This window comes from Bos indicus, chromosome 2 (genome assembly GCF_029378745.1).
Source record: "Bos indicus isolate NIAB-ARS_2022 breed Sahiwal x Tharparkar chromosome 2, NIAB-ARS_B.indTharparkar_mat_pri_1.0, whole genome shotgun sequence".
NCBI lineage: Eukaryota > Metazoa > Chordata > Mammalia > Artiodactyla > Bovidae > Bos > Bos indicus.
The window spans coordinates 79,336,638-79,357,549 of NC_091761.1; the positions used below are offsets into that span (position 1 = coordinate 79,336,638).

General features: G+C 38.7%; 1 protein-coding gene and 1 long non-coding RNA gene across 6 annotated transcripts in view; one reads left to right on the top strand and one right to left on the bottom strand.

The window, feature by feature from the left end:
• LOC139176719 (uncharacterized) overlaps nucleotides 1–2,751 on the bottom strand; it is a 43,737-nt gene extending 40,986 nt beyond the window's left edge. For both annotated transcript variants that reach the window (XR_011561136.1, XR_011561137.1), the window contains exon 1: nucleotides 2,470–2,751. This is a non-coding gene — a long non-coding RNA (uncharacterized lncRNA). The remainder of the gene's footprint in view (nucleotides 1–2,469) is intronic.
• Nucleotides 2,752–3,230: 479 nt separating this feature from the next.
• The window catches only part of GLS (glutaminase), an 85,011-nt gene continuing 67,329 nt past the window's right edge, over nucleotides 3,231–20,912 (top strand). For 3 of the 4 annotated variants that reach the window (XM_019974147.2, XM_019974149.2, XM_019974151.2), the window contains exons 1-3: nucleotides 3,231–3,634; nucleotides 17,223–17,319; nucleotides 17,659–17,780. In XM_019974147.2, coding sequence (XP_019829706.2) covers nucleotides 3,231–3,634; nucleotides 17,223–17,319; nucleotides 17,659–17,780 — 623 coding nt within the window. Of the gene's footprint in view, nucleotides 3,635–3,714; nucleotides 4,392–17,222; nucleotides 17,320–17,658; nucleotides 17,781–20,912 lie in introns of those variants that run through there. The other variant, XM_070769455.1, reaches the window with a different exon arrangement.

A 20,912-nucleotide genomic window follows, 5' to 3' on the forward strand; every position in this document is an offset into this window, starting at 1 on the left:
ACAGGGATAACTATATATGTTATATGACTTAATAGTTGAATAATTAACCTAATGGAAATGGTAATTAACTCATAGTTCCAAAAAATCATTAAAGATTTTAAAAATTATATAAGATGAAGAAAATAATCAAAAGTATTAATGAGTCACACTTTAATTCAATTTGTAGTAGTTTTAATTTGCTGTCTAACTTTGTATTGGTCTTTTCAAACAAGGGGTTAAATTTCAGTGGACTTGAAGTTGTTCTAAGTATTAGGAGTAACATCTGTCCATTCTCACCAGCTCATCCTTGAAAGTAGAAACTCCAGAAAATAATCTCTTACTTTGTTTACTTTCTACATGTGTTAAATATACTATAAAATATATAAACCTTTAAACACTGGAAAGAATTTTCATAGGAAAAATAGAGAAACTAAGAAAAACCAGGAGGAAAATACTAACTCAATTTGTCAATAGCTTGGATGTCATTCTGAGAAGGGAGGCAGTCAAATTGGTAACTAGTTATATCTAAGAGATAGGACAGTATTAAAGATTATGACATTGATAAGTCAGACTGGCAATGGCACCCTACTCCAGTACTCTTGCCTGGAAATGTTAGGGAGATGTAGTATTTGCTACTTTTCCTCCAAACCTAATTTCCCTTTTCCTAAATATATTTACTTTGACTCATCAAATTTAGTGACAGGTAACACTGCTCTAAGTCGCTTCAGTCTCGTCGGACTCTGTGTGACCCCATAGACGGCAGCCCACAAGGCTCCCCCGTCCCTGGGATTCTCCAGGCAAGAACACTGGAGTGGGTTGCCCTTTCCTTCTTCAATGCATGAAAGTGAAAAGTGAAAGTGAAGTCGCTCAGTCCTGTCCGACTCTTAGCAGCCCCATGGACTGCAGCCTACCAGGCTCCTCCATCCATGGGATTTTCCAAGCAAGAGTACTGGAGTGGGGTGCCATTGCCTTCTCAGTAGATAACACTAAGTAGTAATAAAAAACCATCTAAATGATTTGTAATTGTCTTAACTTGGGGAAAAAAAAGTATACATGTAATAATAGCTTGCTCCATATTCTTCTGGTTAAAGAGAGATAGAAAAAACTTAAACACGACAAGACTGTGACATGCCAGAGGTCACATACTGGTAGGTTCAGCCACATTTCTTAATTACTAATCTAGTGCAATATTTTAAGATTCATCACATTACTAAATCTGATCATCAGTTAATGATGCATGCCCCTGATATATAACACCCTTCCCATTGCATAAAAACTATCCCATTAAACTTTGTGGTGGTGGTTTAGTCACTAAGTCACCTCCCACTCTTATGACCCCATGGACTATATAACATGCCAGGCTCTTCTGTCCATGAGATTTTCCAGGCAAGAATACTGGAGTGGGTTGCCATTTCCTGCTTTAGAGAATCTTCTGGACCCAGGGATCGAACCCGATCCCGGTCATCCTGCATTGCAGGCAGATTGTTTACAGACTGAGCCATCAGGGAAGCCATATTAACCTTTGTGAATCTATGCATTTAAAACTAATTGTTTCAGGATATCGCCTAAAGAATTTATGGGCGGGGGGAGCCGAAAGTGGACTGTATATAGGCTGCTGCTGCTAAGTCGCTTCAGTCGTGCCCGACTCTGTGCGACCCCATAGACGGCAGCCCACCAGGCTTCCCCGTCCCTGGGATTCTCCAGGCAAGAACACTGGAGTGGGTTGCCATTTCCTTCTCCAATGCATGCAAGTGAAAAGTGAAAGTGAAGTCGCTCAGTCGTGTCCGACCCTCAGCGACCCCTTGGACTGCAGCCTTCCAGGCTCCTCCGTCCATGGGATTTTCCAGGCAAGAGTACTTGAGTGGGGTGCCATTGCCTTCTCCGTATATAGGCTGCTGCTGCTGCTGCTAAGTCGCTTCAGTCGTGTCAGACTTTGTGCGACCCCATAGACAGGCTCCCCCGTCCCTGGGAGTATATAGGCTACACAGGCTCAAAGAAAAAGTCAGAGATCATCAAATCCTTGGCTCTTTTCCTACAGGTCCAAAAGTATAAATGGATAAAATGATACTAGGCTGAAAACGATTTAGAGAACAGGATCTGGATGCTTCTATTTTACAACGATGAGGCAGCTTTAAAATACAGAAGCATCTACAATTTTGTTCTCAAGCAAACTAGTATTAGGGGAATCATTGTTCAAAAGTATTTTTGAGATGTCACTGCACATTTTTAAAAGCAATTTTTTAAAAAGGAAAGCTGTCACGTTTTGGATTTTCCCCTTCTCTCTTTGCCCTCCCCCGAACTCCAATCCTCCAAATGGCTAAGCCGCATAGCTGAAAGGATTTTGCTCATTTTTTCCAAAACACTTCACATCTGGGCAGTCGCCAACCATGGAAAGTTTCAAGTAAATGTAACATTTGGGAGAAGGACAAGCTCGTCTGGGGCTGCCCTCGCGGGTCCGCGGCCCTCAGAGGCGTCGCCACACGCCCTTACCGGATAGCCGGGGGCCAGCGGCAAGCTTGGACAGCCGAGCTCCGATGGCCAGGCCAGACTCCAGCCACGACCAAGCCCACTGATGGCCGGCCCCTGGGCTGCAGGGGCTCTTACCCATCAGTTGCCCAAACAGTTCGAGGTCCCAGAGTCCAGGAGCCCATCCGTTTTGAAAAGGACGAGACCACTGGCCCCCAGTTTCTATCTGTAGCACCCTCGGTCCTGACCAAGCCAGAGAGAAGGGGCTACTCTGGAGACCTGCCTGCCTCTCCAGCCTCACACGTCAGTTTGAGTCCACGCCCCGCCCCTCCCCCTCCGTACCCCCTCTGCCGCCCGTCAGCCGCCCTACACTGCGCACCAGGCGCCGAGAGAAATTTGACTGCTCCAGTCACCAATCATAAGCGAGGTCGAGGATCTGAGCCAATCGGAGCTGGCGGAGGGGGCAGGCCGTCGGCGTCCTCCCGCCTCCTGGAGGGTGCGCGCGGAATGTCTCGGGCCCGCCCCTGCGCCTCAGCCTCAGTGCGGAGCCCTACGCCGTGTGAGGAGAAGGGGAAGTGGGGAGTCTGAGGAGAAGCGTTAGCCGGCAGTCTGAGGAGCAGCAGCGGCGGCGGCGGCTGTGGGAGCCGGCACCACACCCACGTCTCTGCCCCTGTCCTCTTTTTGCCCTCTGGCTGTCGCGCCGGAGACTGCATTCTCGGAAAAGAGCGGTCGCCCACGTCCGGAGCATCCTCCCCTGTTGAGCGGGCGCTGACGGACCCGGCGGTATGATGCGACTCCGAGGCTCGGCGATGCTGCGGGACCTGCTCTTGCGCCCGCCTGCTGCCGCCTGCGCAGTTCTGAGGCGGGCGCAGCCTCTCGCCACCTTGTGCCGGCGACCCCTGGGCGGGGGACGAACGGGCCAGGTGGCCGCCGCGCGGCTCTACCCGTGGTGGGGCGGGGGCGGCCGGTCGGCGGGTCCCCTCACGAGGGGCCTGTCCAGCTCGCCCTCGGAGATCCTACAGGAGTTGGGCAAGGGGGCCACGCAGCAGCAGCAGCAGCAGCAGCCGCCGCCGCAGCCTGGGGCGTCGCCGCCCGCAGTCCCGCAGGCGCCCGGCCCCAAGGACGGCCCGGGGGAGACGGACGCGTTCTCCAACAACGAGGGCAAGGAGCTGGTGCCTTCAGGCGAAAAGTGAGTGTCTACTCGAGGCGCAGGAGGCTTCGTCCCGCCTGGGTCCCGGGCCCGGGAGGGGCCTTCGGCGGGGCGGGATGGGAGCGGAGGTTCGAGAAAGAGAAAGAAAGAGATGCCGGGCGGCCTGCGCCTTCTGCGCCATGTGATTAGGCCCGGCCCCGCCCGCGCCCCTCGCTGGGCCCTTACTTCCCTTCCCCGCCGCCGGGTGGAGCTGCCAAGGGTCCGGAGGGCCCCTCTGGTGCCCCCCTCCCCTAACCCCCGTGCTGGAGCTGTGGCTGCGTGTCTGTCCCACGCCGCGCGTGCTCAGCGCCCTGGCTCCGGGCCGCAGTGCCTGGCCGCCCGCCCAGCCCTTGGCGGTGATGCCACAAGAACATCACCAAGTGACATTTAGGAGTCTGGCGATGGGCAAAGCCTGTGCCTTTCTGACTCCTTGCTTCAAGAAGGGCTCGAGTTTCTCTCTGCGTATCCCTCCTTCGATCTCCGCCACCATCTCTTAAGAAGCCTAATGTAGCAGAATATTCTTAACATTTCTGAAGTGGCTTCTTAAGGCTTATGTAGAGCCATCTGGGGCACCGGAAATAACGTTTCCGCAATGAGATTGGGAGGAAAAGGGTCATGTGGCCTAGAAGACGGGGCACGCAGTACAGACCACCTGTTTGCACTGGGGACCATCTAGCTTTGGCCCGTCTGACATCTTCCATGAGATGGGCGAGTTTTTGAAAATACATATGAAAATAGCCAGGATTGAATGTGACGGGTAAAATGCTAACTCTGAAAACGAATTAAGTAGCTTTTGTGGTTTAAATGAATTGTGATAGGGTGATAACTCACCTATTGTGCACGACAATTTAATCTTTAAACAAAATTGGAGTTTTTTTCTACGCAGTACGTGAGGCAGTTTCCTGGATATTTTGTCTTGAGTTAATATAAATGGACACAAAGCTTTTTTTCCCACTGTAGGTAAATATTTACCTGTTTTCTTTATATCTTACTGTTTTTCTGACTTTGCGCTGACCGTATGTGATCTGTTTTTTGCTCCTCTTACATTGCTATCTTAAGTCAAACTGAAAGTGGGTTTCTTATACTTTCAATCTCAGACCTGGCTTAATGTTTCCTGTAATTGAAATTGGCACCATCCTAAAACATTCTGAGCTAAAATTGTTTTCCTAGACTGAAAAATGTTACTTTAAAAAATATCGCTTGGTGATGGGCCACATTTGTGATATTCTGTGATAAGGGTTTTGCACCCTTATGATTATGGGTAGGTCATTGAACATCCTCAGTTGGATGACCCAAATGTGGTCACGTTTTGAAAAGCTAGACTTTTGTCAAATCTCTGCATCTTTAACGTTTTTTGGAGACTAGAATTGTGTGTGTTTATATGGTACTCACTTTACTTTTCTGAATTACCAGGCATGTAACTAGTCTAAGTACAGATGTCCAGACTTGCAGAATTGAAAGAAGAATGTGATTACTAGCATTTGAAAGTTGTCCTTAAAGGTTGTTTGATGGGAACGGCTTTCTCTAGAAAATGTCTTCCGTTCTGTCTCTTCAATGGCTCTAGTGTCCCTCTTTTTTTTCCCCTTTAGTGAGAAAATTGAGCTTTTGTGATTTACATGTTTTCTAGAAGCTTGTACCGCCATTGCCTTTGAAATAAATCATTTCTTAGCAGTAATTTTGGAACACTTACTTTGTCTAATGCTTATTGACCATTCTACATAAAATGTCCCTTCCTGTTCCTCCTAGCCCCCGAAGAAAACCAGTCTACGGAGGGACTCCTTGAAGAATATTTGTTCAGATGTCCTGGGAGTTTGAATGGCCAATAAGATAACCTTGTTTACCGTGGTTCAAAAGAGTCTGTTTTTGACACCAAAGTTTGGAGTAATAGCTAGAAAATTTTAGGAGCAGTCCAAGTATGTGATAAACCTGAGAGCTTTCAATCAAGGATTTCAAGAGTGAACCCCAGCTATCTCCTATTTAAGATAGAGTGAAGAGTACTGGTCTCGATGATTGTGAAAAAAATTTTAATCTGTTTAAAGATTCCATTTCTTGAATGATCTGGTTTCAAAATGTAGCTTCCTTCCTTCGACTTCATCCATTTTGCCTTTATGACGTAAACATTTCTCTTATTCTGGGAGGTAAGGTTCCAGTTGATGCATCCTTTCTTACACTCAGTTTCCAAAGTATAGGTCATTCCTCAGTCAGCGAGTCACCTGGGATGCCAGCACTCACTCAGGATTCTGCCAGTTTCTGTAGAGGATTATTAAAAGAAATACCCATGTGAAAAATAAAATGAGTTTAACATTTGTTACGTATAGTTCTTCAGTTAAAAAATTACATCATTTATTGTAAAACCTTACAAGGAGATTAGCCTTTGAATTTTAGGCTCAAATGAAAATTTTTTGTTGTTTGGTTCCTGGAAAAAATTTATGTAAAACAATGTAATATTGACTGTTTACCCTTTTGCCTTGCTTACCAGTTAGATCAGAGTGAATTTAATTCTTAACCATAGCAATTTTATTAGTTCATGTGGCTGGGATATTCGCTTTTCCTCCTTTCCTTGATCTTATATTTTATTATCCATGCAATATTATATTCTGGAGGGAGGTAGAATGTGAGTTATCTTTTTTCATAGTTAAATTCTGAACTGTTGTCTTTTAAGGCTATGCTATCTCTGTCAACAACTTCAATTCTGGTTTAGGTTACTGATCAAGGTTAAGATTTTACTACTGTCCTAAGTATGTTACAGGAAAATGTAATGATCTCTGCTCAGTTTTCCCTGCAGTGCTCTTATTTAATTTTGTTAGTATTATTCCATCATTTTGGAAACCACTTGACACAACTCTTGACTTTTTAAATTGTTTTCTTTTTCTGTGGCTCTTTTGGGGTTTGCTCATTGGGTATAAATCCTGAGGCTGTGAGGCCTCTGCTTTTTCCCCATTTGTCTGCCTTCTCAGCAGCATATCCTCTAATCTTTGTGTAGGTAATAGTTCATTTTTCATCCAAGCTTTGTTATATTTATCTCCACATACCTAATGACTTCGGGGCTTCCCAGGTGGCCCAGTGGTAAAGAATCCACCTGTCAAGTAGGAGTCGCAGGTTTGATCCCTGGGTAGGGAAGAGGACCTGGAGAAGAAAGTGGCAACCCACTCCAGTATTCTTGCCTGGGAAACCCTATGGGCAGAGGATCCTGGCAGGCTATAGTCCATGGGGTCACAAAGAGTCATATGCAAGTTAGCAACCAAACAGCAGTCTGATGACTTCAGATTTAAAATCTTCACCATATATCTGTTCTTTTGTCTCATTTCAACCTATTTTGCATGTTGTTTCAAGATTAATTACAGAGTTATAATTTCAAAATACCACTTCTTCCAGAAAACCAGTAATGGATTGGGATGCAGATTATATCAAACAATGCTATGTAGCATTTGAGATTTTTGACTAACTTTTATGTTATGCCAATGCTTGCCCAACATGAACATTTTTATCATACTGTCTTCTCTCTCAAGAGTGCCATACTTCACTTCTGCAAAATGTAGATGTGTCTATTCTGTCTTAGTGAAGGATCTCTGGGAAGGGTTAGCAGGTGGAGAAGAGGGAAAGTTTTTTAAAGTTACTTTTTGTTTGGGCATTATATTATTTAATTAGAAAAAGAGAAGGATGATTCTCGGAAAGTATCAGTAGGTGTATGCCCTTTAGAAAATAGGTAATGCGTACAGGATACAATATCAAAAGTGTTCCATTAAAACAAGATCATTTTCCCCCTATCAGATTGGCAGATGTTAAATTAAGTGATGGAAAGGGTATGGGAAATAGGAACTCTTTACATTGCTGGTGGAAGTATAAATTCAACTGTCTTGGAGGGCAGTTTGGTAGTAATCTGTTAAAAGCTGCACGTCTTTGATGCAGTAATGCTGTTTGCTCAACTATGTAATTAAAAATATATTAAAAGTGAAAGTGCAAACAAATGATTTCAGTTAGCTTCAAATAGTATGATTTTGTTTTTGTAGTTCATATTTATTCTTAATAAATGGTAGCAGGAAAAGAATTGTTACCTCATATTTTGTGCAAATTGAATTTCAAAGTAAGATTAAGTACTTAAGCATTTCAGCAATGTTGAATTAGGTCTTCTATATAGAATAGTACTGATAATGAAGTTGAAGCAATATTGGCATCCCATCCAGGTAATACATGGTTAAATAGAAAGACAGAACCTCTGTTTAAATAGGGGACAAATTCTGTTATGATCCTTTAATCATCTGCTTTTAATTTGTAAAAGTGGACATATTTACAATTCATTTAAATTGAAATCAAGATTGAAAATATATTTAGTTCAATCCCTGGGTCGGAGGATCCCCTGGAAGAGGGTGGGCAATCCGCTCCAGTGTTCTTGCCTGGGAAATCCTATGGACAGAAGAGCCTGGCAGACTACAGTCCATGGGGTCACCAAGAGTTGGACACAACTGAGCTACTACTAATTTACAATACAAACTTAAAAACCCTCCTTCATAAAGAAAATATATTTAATTTTGGGTGTGGGACTTTGCAGTGAACCCTTCAGTCATTTTATTTGTGATTTGCTAAATATTTTTTCTAGATTACAGTTATCAGTGAGTTGTAGTTTTGTTTGAATGCCCAACCATAACGTACATGTTAAAATTTTTGGTGGCCTAATGTTTATTTTAAACCACATGCATCTGTTTAGCTGTTGATAATACTGGGACATAATCTGTAATAAACTGCATGCTCTTAATTAATAATACTTAGATGTCATTCACTGAAGGAGTTCCTGAGGTTTAGTCTACTTGAGTTTAGCTTCTTGTTTCTAGGCTTTATATTTTTTATAAAGAAGTCTGCCTACCTAAAAAAATCAACTAACTTAGGGAGTTAGTCTTTTTTGGTGAAGACATTTGTATGTAGGAAAAAGTGGTGGTGGTGGTGGGGAGTAGACACAATTTTAGTCTGAAAAAGATCAGGGTCACCTTGAAGACAAATTTGTTGAAGATATATGTGGGTGTCTTCAAGTTTTAAAAAAAATTAGTAAAAAAAGGGCACTACTTCCTTCTTGTGATTTTGAAGTGAAAAAAAATTATGACTGTAGAAACCGAAAGTCTGCCTGTAGGATTTGCATTCTTTAAGCACCTCAGTCTTCAAATTCTTTATAAACCAAGAAGTTGCCTGTGTATGCCGTTTCACTGTTAAGTCATTTGATACTAAGAGGAATGTTTAAAGCTAAATGAAGTAACTATTTTTATAAATAAATATCTAACTGTAGATTTCTCTAAGTAAGGTAAATAGTTTTCAGATAGAGATGCTGTTGCTATGATTTTATCCTGGAATCTACCCTGGTATAAATTATTTTGGTTGTGAAACACAGGTGCATAGAACCGAGAAAGTCCCTTGGTGATTTTTAAACTTTAGAAAAATTTCATATTTGTACCTTTTTAGGAGTCCAGGTTAACAACACTGAGGTGTAGATAGCTTTTTCACTAATATTTTTGGCACAGTATTATGCTTAGAGAAAAGTGGGGAAAAACTTGTGTTCCATAGAAGTGGAATGGTTAAGTAAATTATGGCAAATCCACATGAGAGTTTATTATTCAGTCATTTAAAGTGAATACAGATACTTTTTAGGAATATAGGAAAATATAATGTTAAGTCAAAAGTTATAATACAAAATTTTCTATGCAATCTGATGTCAAGTCATCTCAAGCTTTTAAAAATGCTTAGAAAAAGTAGTAGAAATAAGCCAAAACAATGTTAGCAGTTGTTGGTTTGTGAGAACAGACGCTGTTTTTCCTGCCTCCATATAGTTACTTTTAAGATTTTCATTATGATAACTTCTAATCAGAGAAAGGATTTTAAATTTGTAAATCTCTACCCTGCTGTCCCGGTTTGCTATCCTGATATCCTTTTTCTAGTATGTATAACAGTATTATCACATTGAAAAAAGTTCTGAAGAAGATTGTGAATGGGTTTGTAAAGCTCCTACTATCGGCATTATCCAGTTGTATTCTCTTTTATCCTCAAACATCAAAGTTTTAAATTTCTTAACTGTTTTGGTGTAAGTCTCATAAAATGTTGCCTGTTTTTCTGCCATATTAAAACCTTGTAATGAATAGAGTTTAACATTTCTTAGGTTCACTATAAGGGGGTATTACTATACTGTGCTAAAATACAGTGATGCTCCAAGGCACGTGTGGTAAACTTTTTCTCTCAAGGGCCAAATAGTGTATATTTTTGGCTTCACAAGCTATCTGGTCTATTAAAGGTATTCAAAGCATCTGTTGTAGCAAAGAAGGCATAGACAGTAGATTTGAGTAGGCATGGCTTTCTTGCAGTAAAACTTTATTTATAAAAACTGGTGGCCCTTGTAGTTTGCTGTTGGTAGCCTTTGCACTAAACTGGATTTGTGTAAGATTTTCTCTAATACCCTGGTTTTGGTTAGAATGGTTTGTTCTTCTGTGAATTATTGTATCAGTTGCTACATTTGGTTCTTGGCCTCCCTGTCTCCAATTCAGCTATTTTCCCTCATTCTCACCTTCTATACCCAATTCCCCTTACCTTTAAAAAAAAAAATGGGGTAAAATTCATGCAACATAAAATGTACTGTTTTCACTGTTTTTAAATGTATAGTTTCATGGCATTAGATACTCCCACTGACTCGATGGACGTGAGTCTCAGTGAACTCCGGGAGTTGGTGATGGACATGGAGGCCTGGCGTGCTGCGATTCATGAGGTCGCAAAGAGTCGGACACGACTGAGTGACTGATCTGATCTGATCTGATTACTTTTTTAAAGAACCCAGATAATTAAGCTTTTATGTAAAATATATCTAAATCCTTTGTGCCTACATTATGTAGTCCTGAGTGAGTAAAAGTTTATGATTTTTAATATAGGAACTTAAGAGGAAATTTATAGGAATATAATTTATAGGAATTTTGAGTAGCTCAAAAACTGAGAATTAGAGTTGGAAGTGATTTTAAAGAGATCTATTTCCACCTCATTTTACATAGGTTGTAAACTGGCTACAGTTATTAAATGACCTAACCAAGGTCATACAATGTTAGGACTTACTTTGTTTTTTCTTCCAGTATTAGGAGATTAATATAACACTTTATAAGTTTTTAGGTTTAGTATTGAAAGAGACCTGAAAGCCATCTCCCCAGCTGACGTTTTTCCCCTCCTGTTATACTTGCTACAGATTGTTATCCATCTCTGTTTGAATACTCATTGATAAGAGAATTTATTACCTTTGAAGGCAACACATACCATTTTCAGAGTTGTTTTGTTTTTCCTTATGTGTAGCTGAAATCGGGCTTTTTGTTAACTTTCAGTTCAGTTCAGTTTAGTTCAGTCACTCAGTCGTGTCCGACTCTTTGCGACACCATGAATCGCAGCACGCCAGGCCTCCCTGTCCATCACCAACTCCCGGAGTTCACTCAGACTCACGTCCATCGAGTCAGTGATGCCATCCAGCCATCTCATCCTCTGTCGTCCCCTTGTCCTCCTGCCCCCAATCCCTCCCAGCATCAGAGTCTTTTCCAATGAGTCAGCTCTTCACATAAGGTGGCCAAAGTACTGGAGTTTCAGCTTTAGCATCATTCCTTCCAAAGGACTCCCAGGGCTGATCTCCTTCAGAATGGACTGGTTGGATCTCCTTGCAGTCCAAGGGACTCTCAAGAGTCTTCTCCAACACCACAGTTCAAAAGCATCAATTCTTCAGCGCTCAGCCTTCTTCACAGTCCAACTCTCACATCCATACATGACCACAGGAAAAACCATAGCCTTGACTAGACGAACCTTTGTTGGCAAAGTAATGTCTCTGCTTTTGAATGTGCTATCTAGTTTGGTCATTATTTTGAGGAAGTCATCTCTCGTGTGGTATTAGAGTAATTTCAGTGATAGAATTCACGTATCTGTATTTTTACAACTAGAATGACTTGTTAACAGATACTTGACTAAAGGAGTGCATGGTTGGAAGGACAAACAGAGTTGGACATCTCGGACTTGATCTGCCCAGGTCCTCACTCTCACATTGAAGTCAAGCAGATTGTACCCTTGGGTTAGACTCATGAATTTGTACATATGGACACTTTGTCATCAGCTGATGTAGAGAGCCTGGCCACTTCTCACATAAAGCTTACTTTTGTGTTTCTTACTTTGATTTTTTTTGAATAAATTTAAATAAAGTCCAGCTATAACAGCTGCCTCATCTCATCCTTGCTTTGTATTTTACAAGATGCAGTTTTAACAAGGCAGAGTAACAATTTGGTCATCTAACATAAGTAGTTTCCCTGTTAGCATTTTGGTTAGAAATTCTTCAATATGTAAGGAATCTCACCTTTCTTTATTTTGAATAAACTCCAGGTATTCCTCCTAAAATGGAGTGTAACAACTCAGCACAGTTGGTGTGGCATAGCAGAAAGAGTCTGGGATTAGGAACCAAGTATTGACTTCTAGGACTAAATCTGGTCCACCCACTTGAGTTGTGTGACATTGGCCATATTACTTGACTTTGTCTGTAATTTGGGGACAGTTTACCCACTTTGCTTTATCACATGGAGTTTTAAGATGAAACAATAGAAAGTCCTTTTAAAGTAAAGCTTTAAAAAATGTAAAATTTTGTTTTTGAATTCTCTAATACTTAGCTTTGGGGAAAAATGATTTAGAGTCTTTGTCAGACTTTAAATGGTATGTGATCAGCCACTATGAATTCAGCTTTCAACTTTACAGGTTCAGTCTGCCAGTTTACTGGTGTTACGGACGCTTTCTATCAATCAGATCACTCTAAAATCAAAATGATAAACTGATTTAAAAACAGCCCCAGGTATTTTTTTTAGATAATTGTTTTAAAATGAAGCTACAAGTAAAAACACCAAAGCATTCTTTTGTATTCTATTAGTAGGCATCTTTTTTTTTTTTTTTTTTTTTACTTAGTTGAAGTTTTTTATTATCTAATAGGTTTACTATACTATATTATACATTTGAGTTATATGGAGTTGACAAAAAAGATATTACCCCAGCCTTTATAGTTTGGAAAGGTCTAGTAATATGAAACATTATTTAACAAAATAAGACAAAGTAAGTTGTTTTCCATTTTTTTCCCCTCCTCATTTTGAGTTCATTTTCCTTTCATTTGATAATAGAGTTTTTTTACTTAGAAACTTTTGATAGCATAGATAGTTGTGCCCTACTCTCAGCAACCCCATGGACTGGAGCCTACCAGGCTCCTCCGTCCATGGGATTTTCCAGGCAAGAGTACTGGAGTGGGGTGCCATTGCCTTCTCCAGATAGTACATAGCCAATTTATTAACTAAATATCAGACTAAGGAGTTTTAATTGTCCTTTTGTATTGGGAAACTGGTTGATCAGTAGTCAGAGTCAGTGTCACTTCCTGTTTATAGAATTGGTAAATTTGTAAATTTCTTGATCAGTCAGCTATTCAGTTGTGTCCTACTCTTTGTGACCCCAAGAATCGCAGCACGCCAGGCGTCTGTGTCCATCACCATCTCCCGGAGTTCACTCAAACTCATGTCCATCGAGTCGGTGATGCCATCCAGCCATCTCATCCTCTGTCGTCCCCTTCTCCTCCTGCCCCCAATCCCTCCCAACATCAGGGTCTTTTCCAGTGAGTAAACTCTTCTTGTGAGGTGGCCAAAGTATTAGAGTTTCAGCGTTAGCATCAGTCTTTCCGAAGAACACCCAGGACTGATCTTCTAAGATGTCATAATCTTAGTTTTCTGAATGTTGAGCTTTAAGCCAACTTTTTCACTCTCCTCTTTCACTTTCCTCAAGAGGCTTTTTAGTTCCTCTTCACTTTCTGCCATAAGGGTGGTGTCATCTGCATATCTGAGGTTATCGATATTTCTCCCAGCAATCTTGATCCCAGCTTGTGCTTGTTCCAGCCCAGCGTTTCTCATGATGTAATCTGCATATAAGTTACATAAGCAGGGTGACAATATACACAGCCTTGGCATACTCCTGTTATGATCTTTTTTTTTGGTCATTAAAACTTAAACACAGAAATATCCTAGTTACTATATATTCCAAAAACTACAGTTTTTAGCTTTTGAGTTTTAGTGGTGAAGTATAATATCATTAAGCAGTGCCACAAAGTAGTATTAAATTTGGGGAAAGAAAGTGTTAGTTGCTCAGTTGTGTCTGACATTGCAACCCCATGCACTGTAGCTCACCAGGCTTCTCTGTCCATGTAATTCTTCATGCAGGAATACTGGAGTGGATAGCCATTCCCTTCTCCAAGGGATCTTCCCGACCCAGGGATTGAACCTGGGTCTCCTACATTGCAGGCAGGTTCTTTACCATCTGAGCCACCAGGGAAGCCTGGGGAAAGAAGTGGGGAGGGAGGTAATGAAATCAGGAAAGGTCTTTGGGGTAATTTCTGTGTGGTTGAAAGTTTGGGGAGAACCTTTGCATTTGTTCCCCAGACTATTGAAGTAAATTCATTTTCAGATCAGAGTCTGAGCTTTTAAACGCTCAGATTGGTAGTACTTTTTTTTAAATCAATTTTGAACTCTTTTTTATACATTTATGTTTATTATTTATTTTGTGAGCATAGTATTTTAGGGATGACTTAAATATCTCTCCAATGGATAAAAATTAGTCTCTTGTCCAAAAGCAAGTAAATATTTAGCCTTTTATGTTAGCTGTGGCAATAAACATGGTCATTTAAAATTCTTTGCCCTATCTACCATAAGCTAAAGAACTTTATATTTTATGGTACTTAACACAGCTTTTAGGCAAAGCAAATACCATTTACTGGTGTGGTAAATACATAGAAAGCTTATTCTGCAGTTTTTTAAAGTGATAAACAACTATTATCTGAAGTTTATTTAACAAGCCATTTTCTGTAAATAATTGGTATGTTATTTTCCACTGATTGTTTTTGACAGCTGGCTCAATTTTTCTTTAAATATTAAGTCATCAGTACTGTTGAATGCTGTTTAATGGTTTTAGATCAGGGTATGATCTAGAAAAATCATACCTTATAAAAGTAATTACTAGCTAGTAAGTTTAAGAGCCAGCAAAACTGTAGAGGCATATATTTTGGACTCTGAATTCAGAGGAACGAGGTTTCTAAATATATCTCTACCACTGTGTAGTCTTGGAAAGTTTGTTGACCTGTCTGAGCCTCTGATAAATGGGGACAGAGTCAATCTGTTTTTTTTTTTTTTTTTGGTCAAACAGTAAATATACTGAGCATCCACTGTGTACCAGGAACCATACTTTATTTTGGATAATAGTATTTTTGTCATCATTGTAGGGATTGAATTAGAGTGCATGTAAAACAGCTAATCAGAATACTTAACAAAAGTTATCCATAATTTTTAACTCTTATAATTAAAATATCCCAAATATATTTTAAAAATTTCTCTAAGAGCCAAAATTGTTTTAAGGAGTAATTATATATCCAGGATGTATGTTTAAATTACAATAATCCTATGTGTTATTTTTTTTAAAACATTGGCATGAAATTCTGGTACTTTATAGGGTTGACTTGAAAAACAAGAAGCTGGTATGATAGCTTTGAAAACAAGTATAAATGACATTAATGCCAACATTAGTGTTTGAGGATAAATTTTATATGTGCATGTCTAAATGTATATGCTCTGTGAGCCGACACTGTATTCTGTTGTCTTTTAAAATAGAAATATACGGACCACTCTCTAATTTTCTCTTTCTTGAAATAAAGGTAAAGCCCTTTCCAGACATTTTATATACACATGCATACAAATACATGCATGTATTTGTACCTTTGATTTTAATAAATAGTGATGGGTGGGGAGGAGATTGGTCTACCCTAGATCTATAATTCTTATAACATCACTATAATACATATGATAGTCATGAATGTTCAGAATATTAAACTGTGTTCATTTCAGTTTCAGAGCCCCCCAAAATAAAATATTTATAGGTTCATTATAGTTTATCTGAAAACTTTGCAATGAATAGGAAAAAATTTTTTCTTGATTAAAAATTTGGTTAATCATAGCATCTTATACCCGGAGAAGGCAATGGCACCCCACTCCAGTACTCTTGCTTGGAAAATCCCGTGGACGGAGGAGCCTGGTAGGCTGCAGTCCATGGGGTCGCTAAGAGTCAGACACGACTGAGCGACTTCACTTTCACTTTTCACTTTCATGCATTGGAGAAGGAAATGGCAACCCCCTCCACAGTGTTCTTGCCTGGAGAATCCCAGGGACAGTGGACCCTGGTGGGCTGCCGTTTACAGGGTCGCACAGAGTCGGACACGACTAAAGCGACGCAGCAGCAGCATCATTGTATACCAGCTTATTAATTAATTAAGATTTTAATATATTTTTATGGTAACATTTTTATTCTAACAGTCTTTATGATTTGTGGCATTTGATGTGTATGTGTAAGCCTAGGTCACTTTAGAAATAGTCACTACAACTACTGACAATTGATTACTTTCTGCCAAGCAGGGCACTGAGGGTATTGAATGTATTAAGTCAACTGATTCTCACATCTCCCTTTCTCAAATGAGGGAACTGAATCACAGAAAAGTTAATTAATTTACCCAAGGTGACTTGACTAGTAAATATCATAGCCAGGACTTGAGAACTTGTACACTAATCTTTTCTTAATTACTGTCTCCCTCAGATTTTACAATCAGGTTAATTATTTGAACTATATCTTTATATAACTGTTTATAACAAATATACGACTATAATATATGTGTTATATTCAAGGATTCCCTCAAAGCTCAGTTGGTAACGAATCTGCCTGCAATGCAGGAGACCTGGGTTCACTTCCTGGGTCGGGAAGATCCCTGGAGAAGGAAATGACAAACCAGTGTTCTTGCCTGGGAAATCCCATGAACAGAGGAGCCTGGCAGGCTATAGTACATAGAGTTGCAAAGAGTCGGACACAACTTAGCAACTAAACCACAACCATGTTTTACATAGGTATGCTACTGCTGCTAAGTCGCTTCAGTCGTGTCTGACTCTCTTCAACCCCATGGAATCCCGTCCCTGGGATTCTCCAGGCAAGAACACTGGAGTGGCTTGCCAGTTCCTTCCCCAATGCATGAAAGTGAAAAGTAAAGTGAAGTCGCTCAGTCGTGTCCAACTGTTTGCCACCCCATGGACTGCAGCCTACCAGGCTCTTCCGTCCATGGGATTTTCCAGGCAAGAGTACTGGAGTGAGTCGCCATTGCCTTCTCCATTACACATGTATAATCATCCTATAAAAAAACAATAACAACAGAATGAAATATTGACTCTTACCTGAACATTTTCTAGGCTCATAGTTAGTATTGGGTGATTGTATTGTATTAGGCTATACAGGAAGGAATTGCCATAAAAGATAATTTAGGATTACAAAATATCTGTGTAAATTAATGAATATGTTTTAAACGTACTTCTCAATGTGGTTTCAGTAATACTGTTTGATTTTGGTAAATCGGCATTATTAATGTGATAGTAGGTCTTGAGGAATCGATCAACTGTAGTCTGCTTCATTGATTATTTTTAAATGGATGTAGCTAAAATCTACTTGAAAGTTCACATAAGAGTTAATTTTGTGTTCTTTTTTTCCTCTTTAGTAAAATAAAACAGGGTCTGTTACCTAGTTTGGAAGATTTGCTGTTCTATACAATTGCAGAAGGACAAGAGAAAATACCTGTTCATAAATTTATTACAGTAAGTTTTTATATTTTTCTATCCTAACTTTTAAAAACCAGTAATATGAAGCAATATACGGTGATATTGCAATGTAGTCTTAAAGTCATCTGACTGACACTATTTCTCTTATTTTCAAATTTTCATCATGCTCATTTCAAGGTAATCAATGAAAGGAAATGAAAGAAACAATGAGAAACTTTTCCAGAAAGAGGGTAATAGTGACACTAAGATGCCATATATATATATTCAGGTCTTGGGTAGAAGTTTTTAAATACAGGAATTAAAAACTTGTAGTTGGAATAAGCATATACATTATTTGCACTATGTATTTACAGACTCTTATTTTTTTAAAAACAGGCACTCAAATCTACAGGATTGCGAACGTCTGATCCCAGGTTGAAAGAGTGTATGGATATGTTAAGATTAACTCTTCAAACAACATCAGATGGTGTCATGCTAGACAAAGATCTTTTTAAAAAGTAAAAATTTCTGCCAAACCGTTAATGGTCATTTGCTATGCTATGTGGTGTTTTTTTTTCTTTTAAAACAAAATTGCATCTTTGAAAGCCAGTGCTGCTTGTGTAACTGAAAAAAGAAGGGAGGGGATTTATAAACATCAATTGCTTAGAACAACTTGGTGCACATTAAAGTTCTGTAATATACTGGGTCTAAGAGTATACCTTGAAACTGTTCTGAGGAAATGTAGCCATGGATGTTTCCAATTTATAATACCTGGAGACTGCATTAAGTTTGAATGCAACACACTCTGTCCTGTTTAAATTGATCTCTAATTCATCTGCATATCTTGTAGCCTTTCTCAGCATGGTCTCTGTTTCTTTTCTACAAGTTGATTTAGATGACATCATAAAATGGGAAGGCTTCAGGCAGCCGGCATTCATTAGGTTTACATGCCTCCATTATCTGCTGCTCTCCTCAGAGCAGACATAGGCTTAATGCATAGGCTTTTTTTTTTTTCCCAGAGTATCTAAAAACTTAATGCTAACTTTGGACATTAATGCCTTGATTTGCTTAAATGAGAATATTTTTATTTTCCTATATTTGCCAATCTTTATTTTCTTTAATGTGTTCCTACTAGTCTGATTGCTTAATAATTTGATAGACAAGTTTGTCATGGAACCCAAGGAAGTATATGGTATTTTACAACTAAACTTGAGTGAGAACTAAAATAAAACTATAAACACTACTGTTAAACCTTGGCTTTTTCCTGACTATAGGCTTAGGTTGAAAAGAATTCCAGCATCTACCTTGAAAGTTTATTTGTATGTATGTATTTTTATATATTTTTATTTTATTGTCTTTTGGGGGCTAGATGATTTATTCTAGATATCTGCTGAAATATCCTGGAATATTAAGTCATCTGAAGGTATAAGTATTTAACTGAGATCCTCCCAAGTATCTTGGCATACCATGAAGCAGTGAGTGCTGTCAATTTTAGATCTCTGTCTTTTCACCACATGGTTCTTGATGCTGTTAACTCTGCTGACCTTATAAAGTGTAGATTTTAGGTTCATGTTGGAATTGATACTAGGAATTTTGGGTCTTCCGAACCTGTTCTTTGTGAAGGGAAGGAAATAATTTCTAGTTAGCTGTATTTTTGCAGTAAGATTATTTTGTTTTTAGTGGTCATGAACTCTGTGCAAAGTGCCTTCTGGGGAGTTATTTCAGTATATCTGAGAATAAAGTTGTCAGACTTGATTCAAGATAGGTATGTTGATTGTGGGTATGAGCAATTACTTTGAATTCCTACATGAAAGCAGTATTTTATATCTTTTTAGCACTGGTTAAGGTTTTTTTGTGCTTCATAAACATATTGTTGTGTTTAAATATGAAATTTGAAAAAGTAATTTAAATACACTGAGTAAACAGAAAAGCATAAAATTTTCTACTATAAGTATATTAAAAATAACAACATTATTTTAAACACTAATCCAATTAAAAAAAAAAAAAAAACCTGACAATTGTAATATAGGCAGTTCCCAACTTGACAGATGCTTAGTGGTCTATGTGAGCAGGCAGTGGAAGAGTTTATGTCTATAGGCATATGATTTCTCTTTTCATTCCTAGAATGAGATTCAGAACCTCTGACCGCTAACCTTTTCAGGTCACCTGGAAAGGTGATTGCTTCAGAGAAGTATTTTCTCTGTTTTCAAAATTAGTTTTCTAGTTAGTGTTGCCAGAAATAAACTATCTCACTTTTCATGCAACTGGGAAAGCAGATGTTATAATGGAATTCATTTTCCCGGAGAAGTAATTTATAAAGAAAGGTGGAAAGGTTTGGTTGAAGTCAATGTGTTGACATTTTACCTAAAATACCTTGTTGGTTAATATATATATTCAGCCTTTGAGGGTAATCTGAGAAGCATGTAGAATTTTTCTTTAAATGGGAAAATAAGTTCTAAGCATACTTTTTTTGGGCATAGTCTGTTTGAAAGTTGGAGACTGCCTGTACCTATCTAGATACTCAATTGTTTTTAATGCTAATAGTCTTAGTAGAAGTAGAAAATTTGTGTTGAAAAGGAATACCTTATTCATTCATATATTTTTAGCCATGTAAGTATTAGAAGTATTATCATGTGTAACCATAATTTTTTTATCATCTTGTTTTGGAGGAAATGAGTGGTAATCTTTGTATTTATTTGATTTTTCTTTGAAAATTCTTATCCATTATGTTATTTTACTAATGAAAAATTATATTTGAAATATTCTATAAAACACTGATGGTGCATAACAGTTGTTAATCATAAACATTTAAGTTAGGGAAAGTAAAATTATTTTTACCAGTTTACGGATGAGAAAACTGAACAAAGAAAGCATTGAGAAAGATGTCACTTGTTGAAAACCATAAATACTTCCTCTTCATTCTACTTTATATGACTTCTGATTTTCTAGTTAGATTCATGACATCCATATTAAAATAACTTCCAAGAAAAAATTACAGATTGGAATGCTCATCATTATGCAGCTAGACACTCTTCTGAGTGATATTGCCTTGACTGGCCACAGTAATTCACCAATGAAGGCTGTTAGCACGGCTTTACCAGCACCTTCTAATAGAATTAAAAAAAGAAAAAAAAATCCCAGTTTCACTGACTATACAGTTTTTATATAAAACCTCCTTTTAAAAATGCTGATTAATTTTGAGTAGGTAAATAGTAGTAAGGTTAATAATTTTTATTTGTTTGACAGTCCTTATATTTTCTCATGCAACAGTTGTTGAAAAAAGGAGGATGTAGATTTGACTTGATACAGAATAGCAATTTAAGATCAGGAATTACCAACTTTTTTCTGCTAAGAAATGTCTTTCCATATATATTACTTGTAACTCTCATGTGCAAGTTGAATTACTGTTTGATGCATATTAAATATTAAGTCAGTGACAAAACTCAATATTAGGTAACATTGAAACTATCATAAAATTTATTGGTTTATTGAAGTAAATATTATCTCTTGGATGTCAGTTATTTCTACATCTATAGCTTAATAATGGAAATTAGGATTATAACTTTTTCATGTTGTAATTAAAGCACATGTTTATCACTGAAAATAACCTATTTTATTTTAAATCAGTGTTTAATTTTATGTTGACCAAG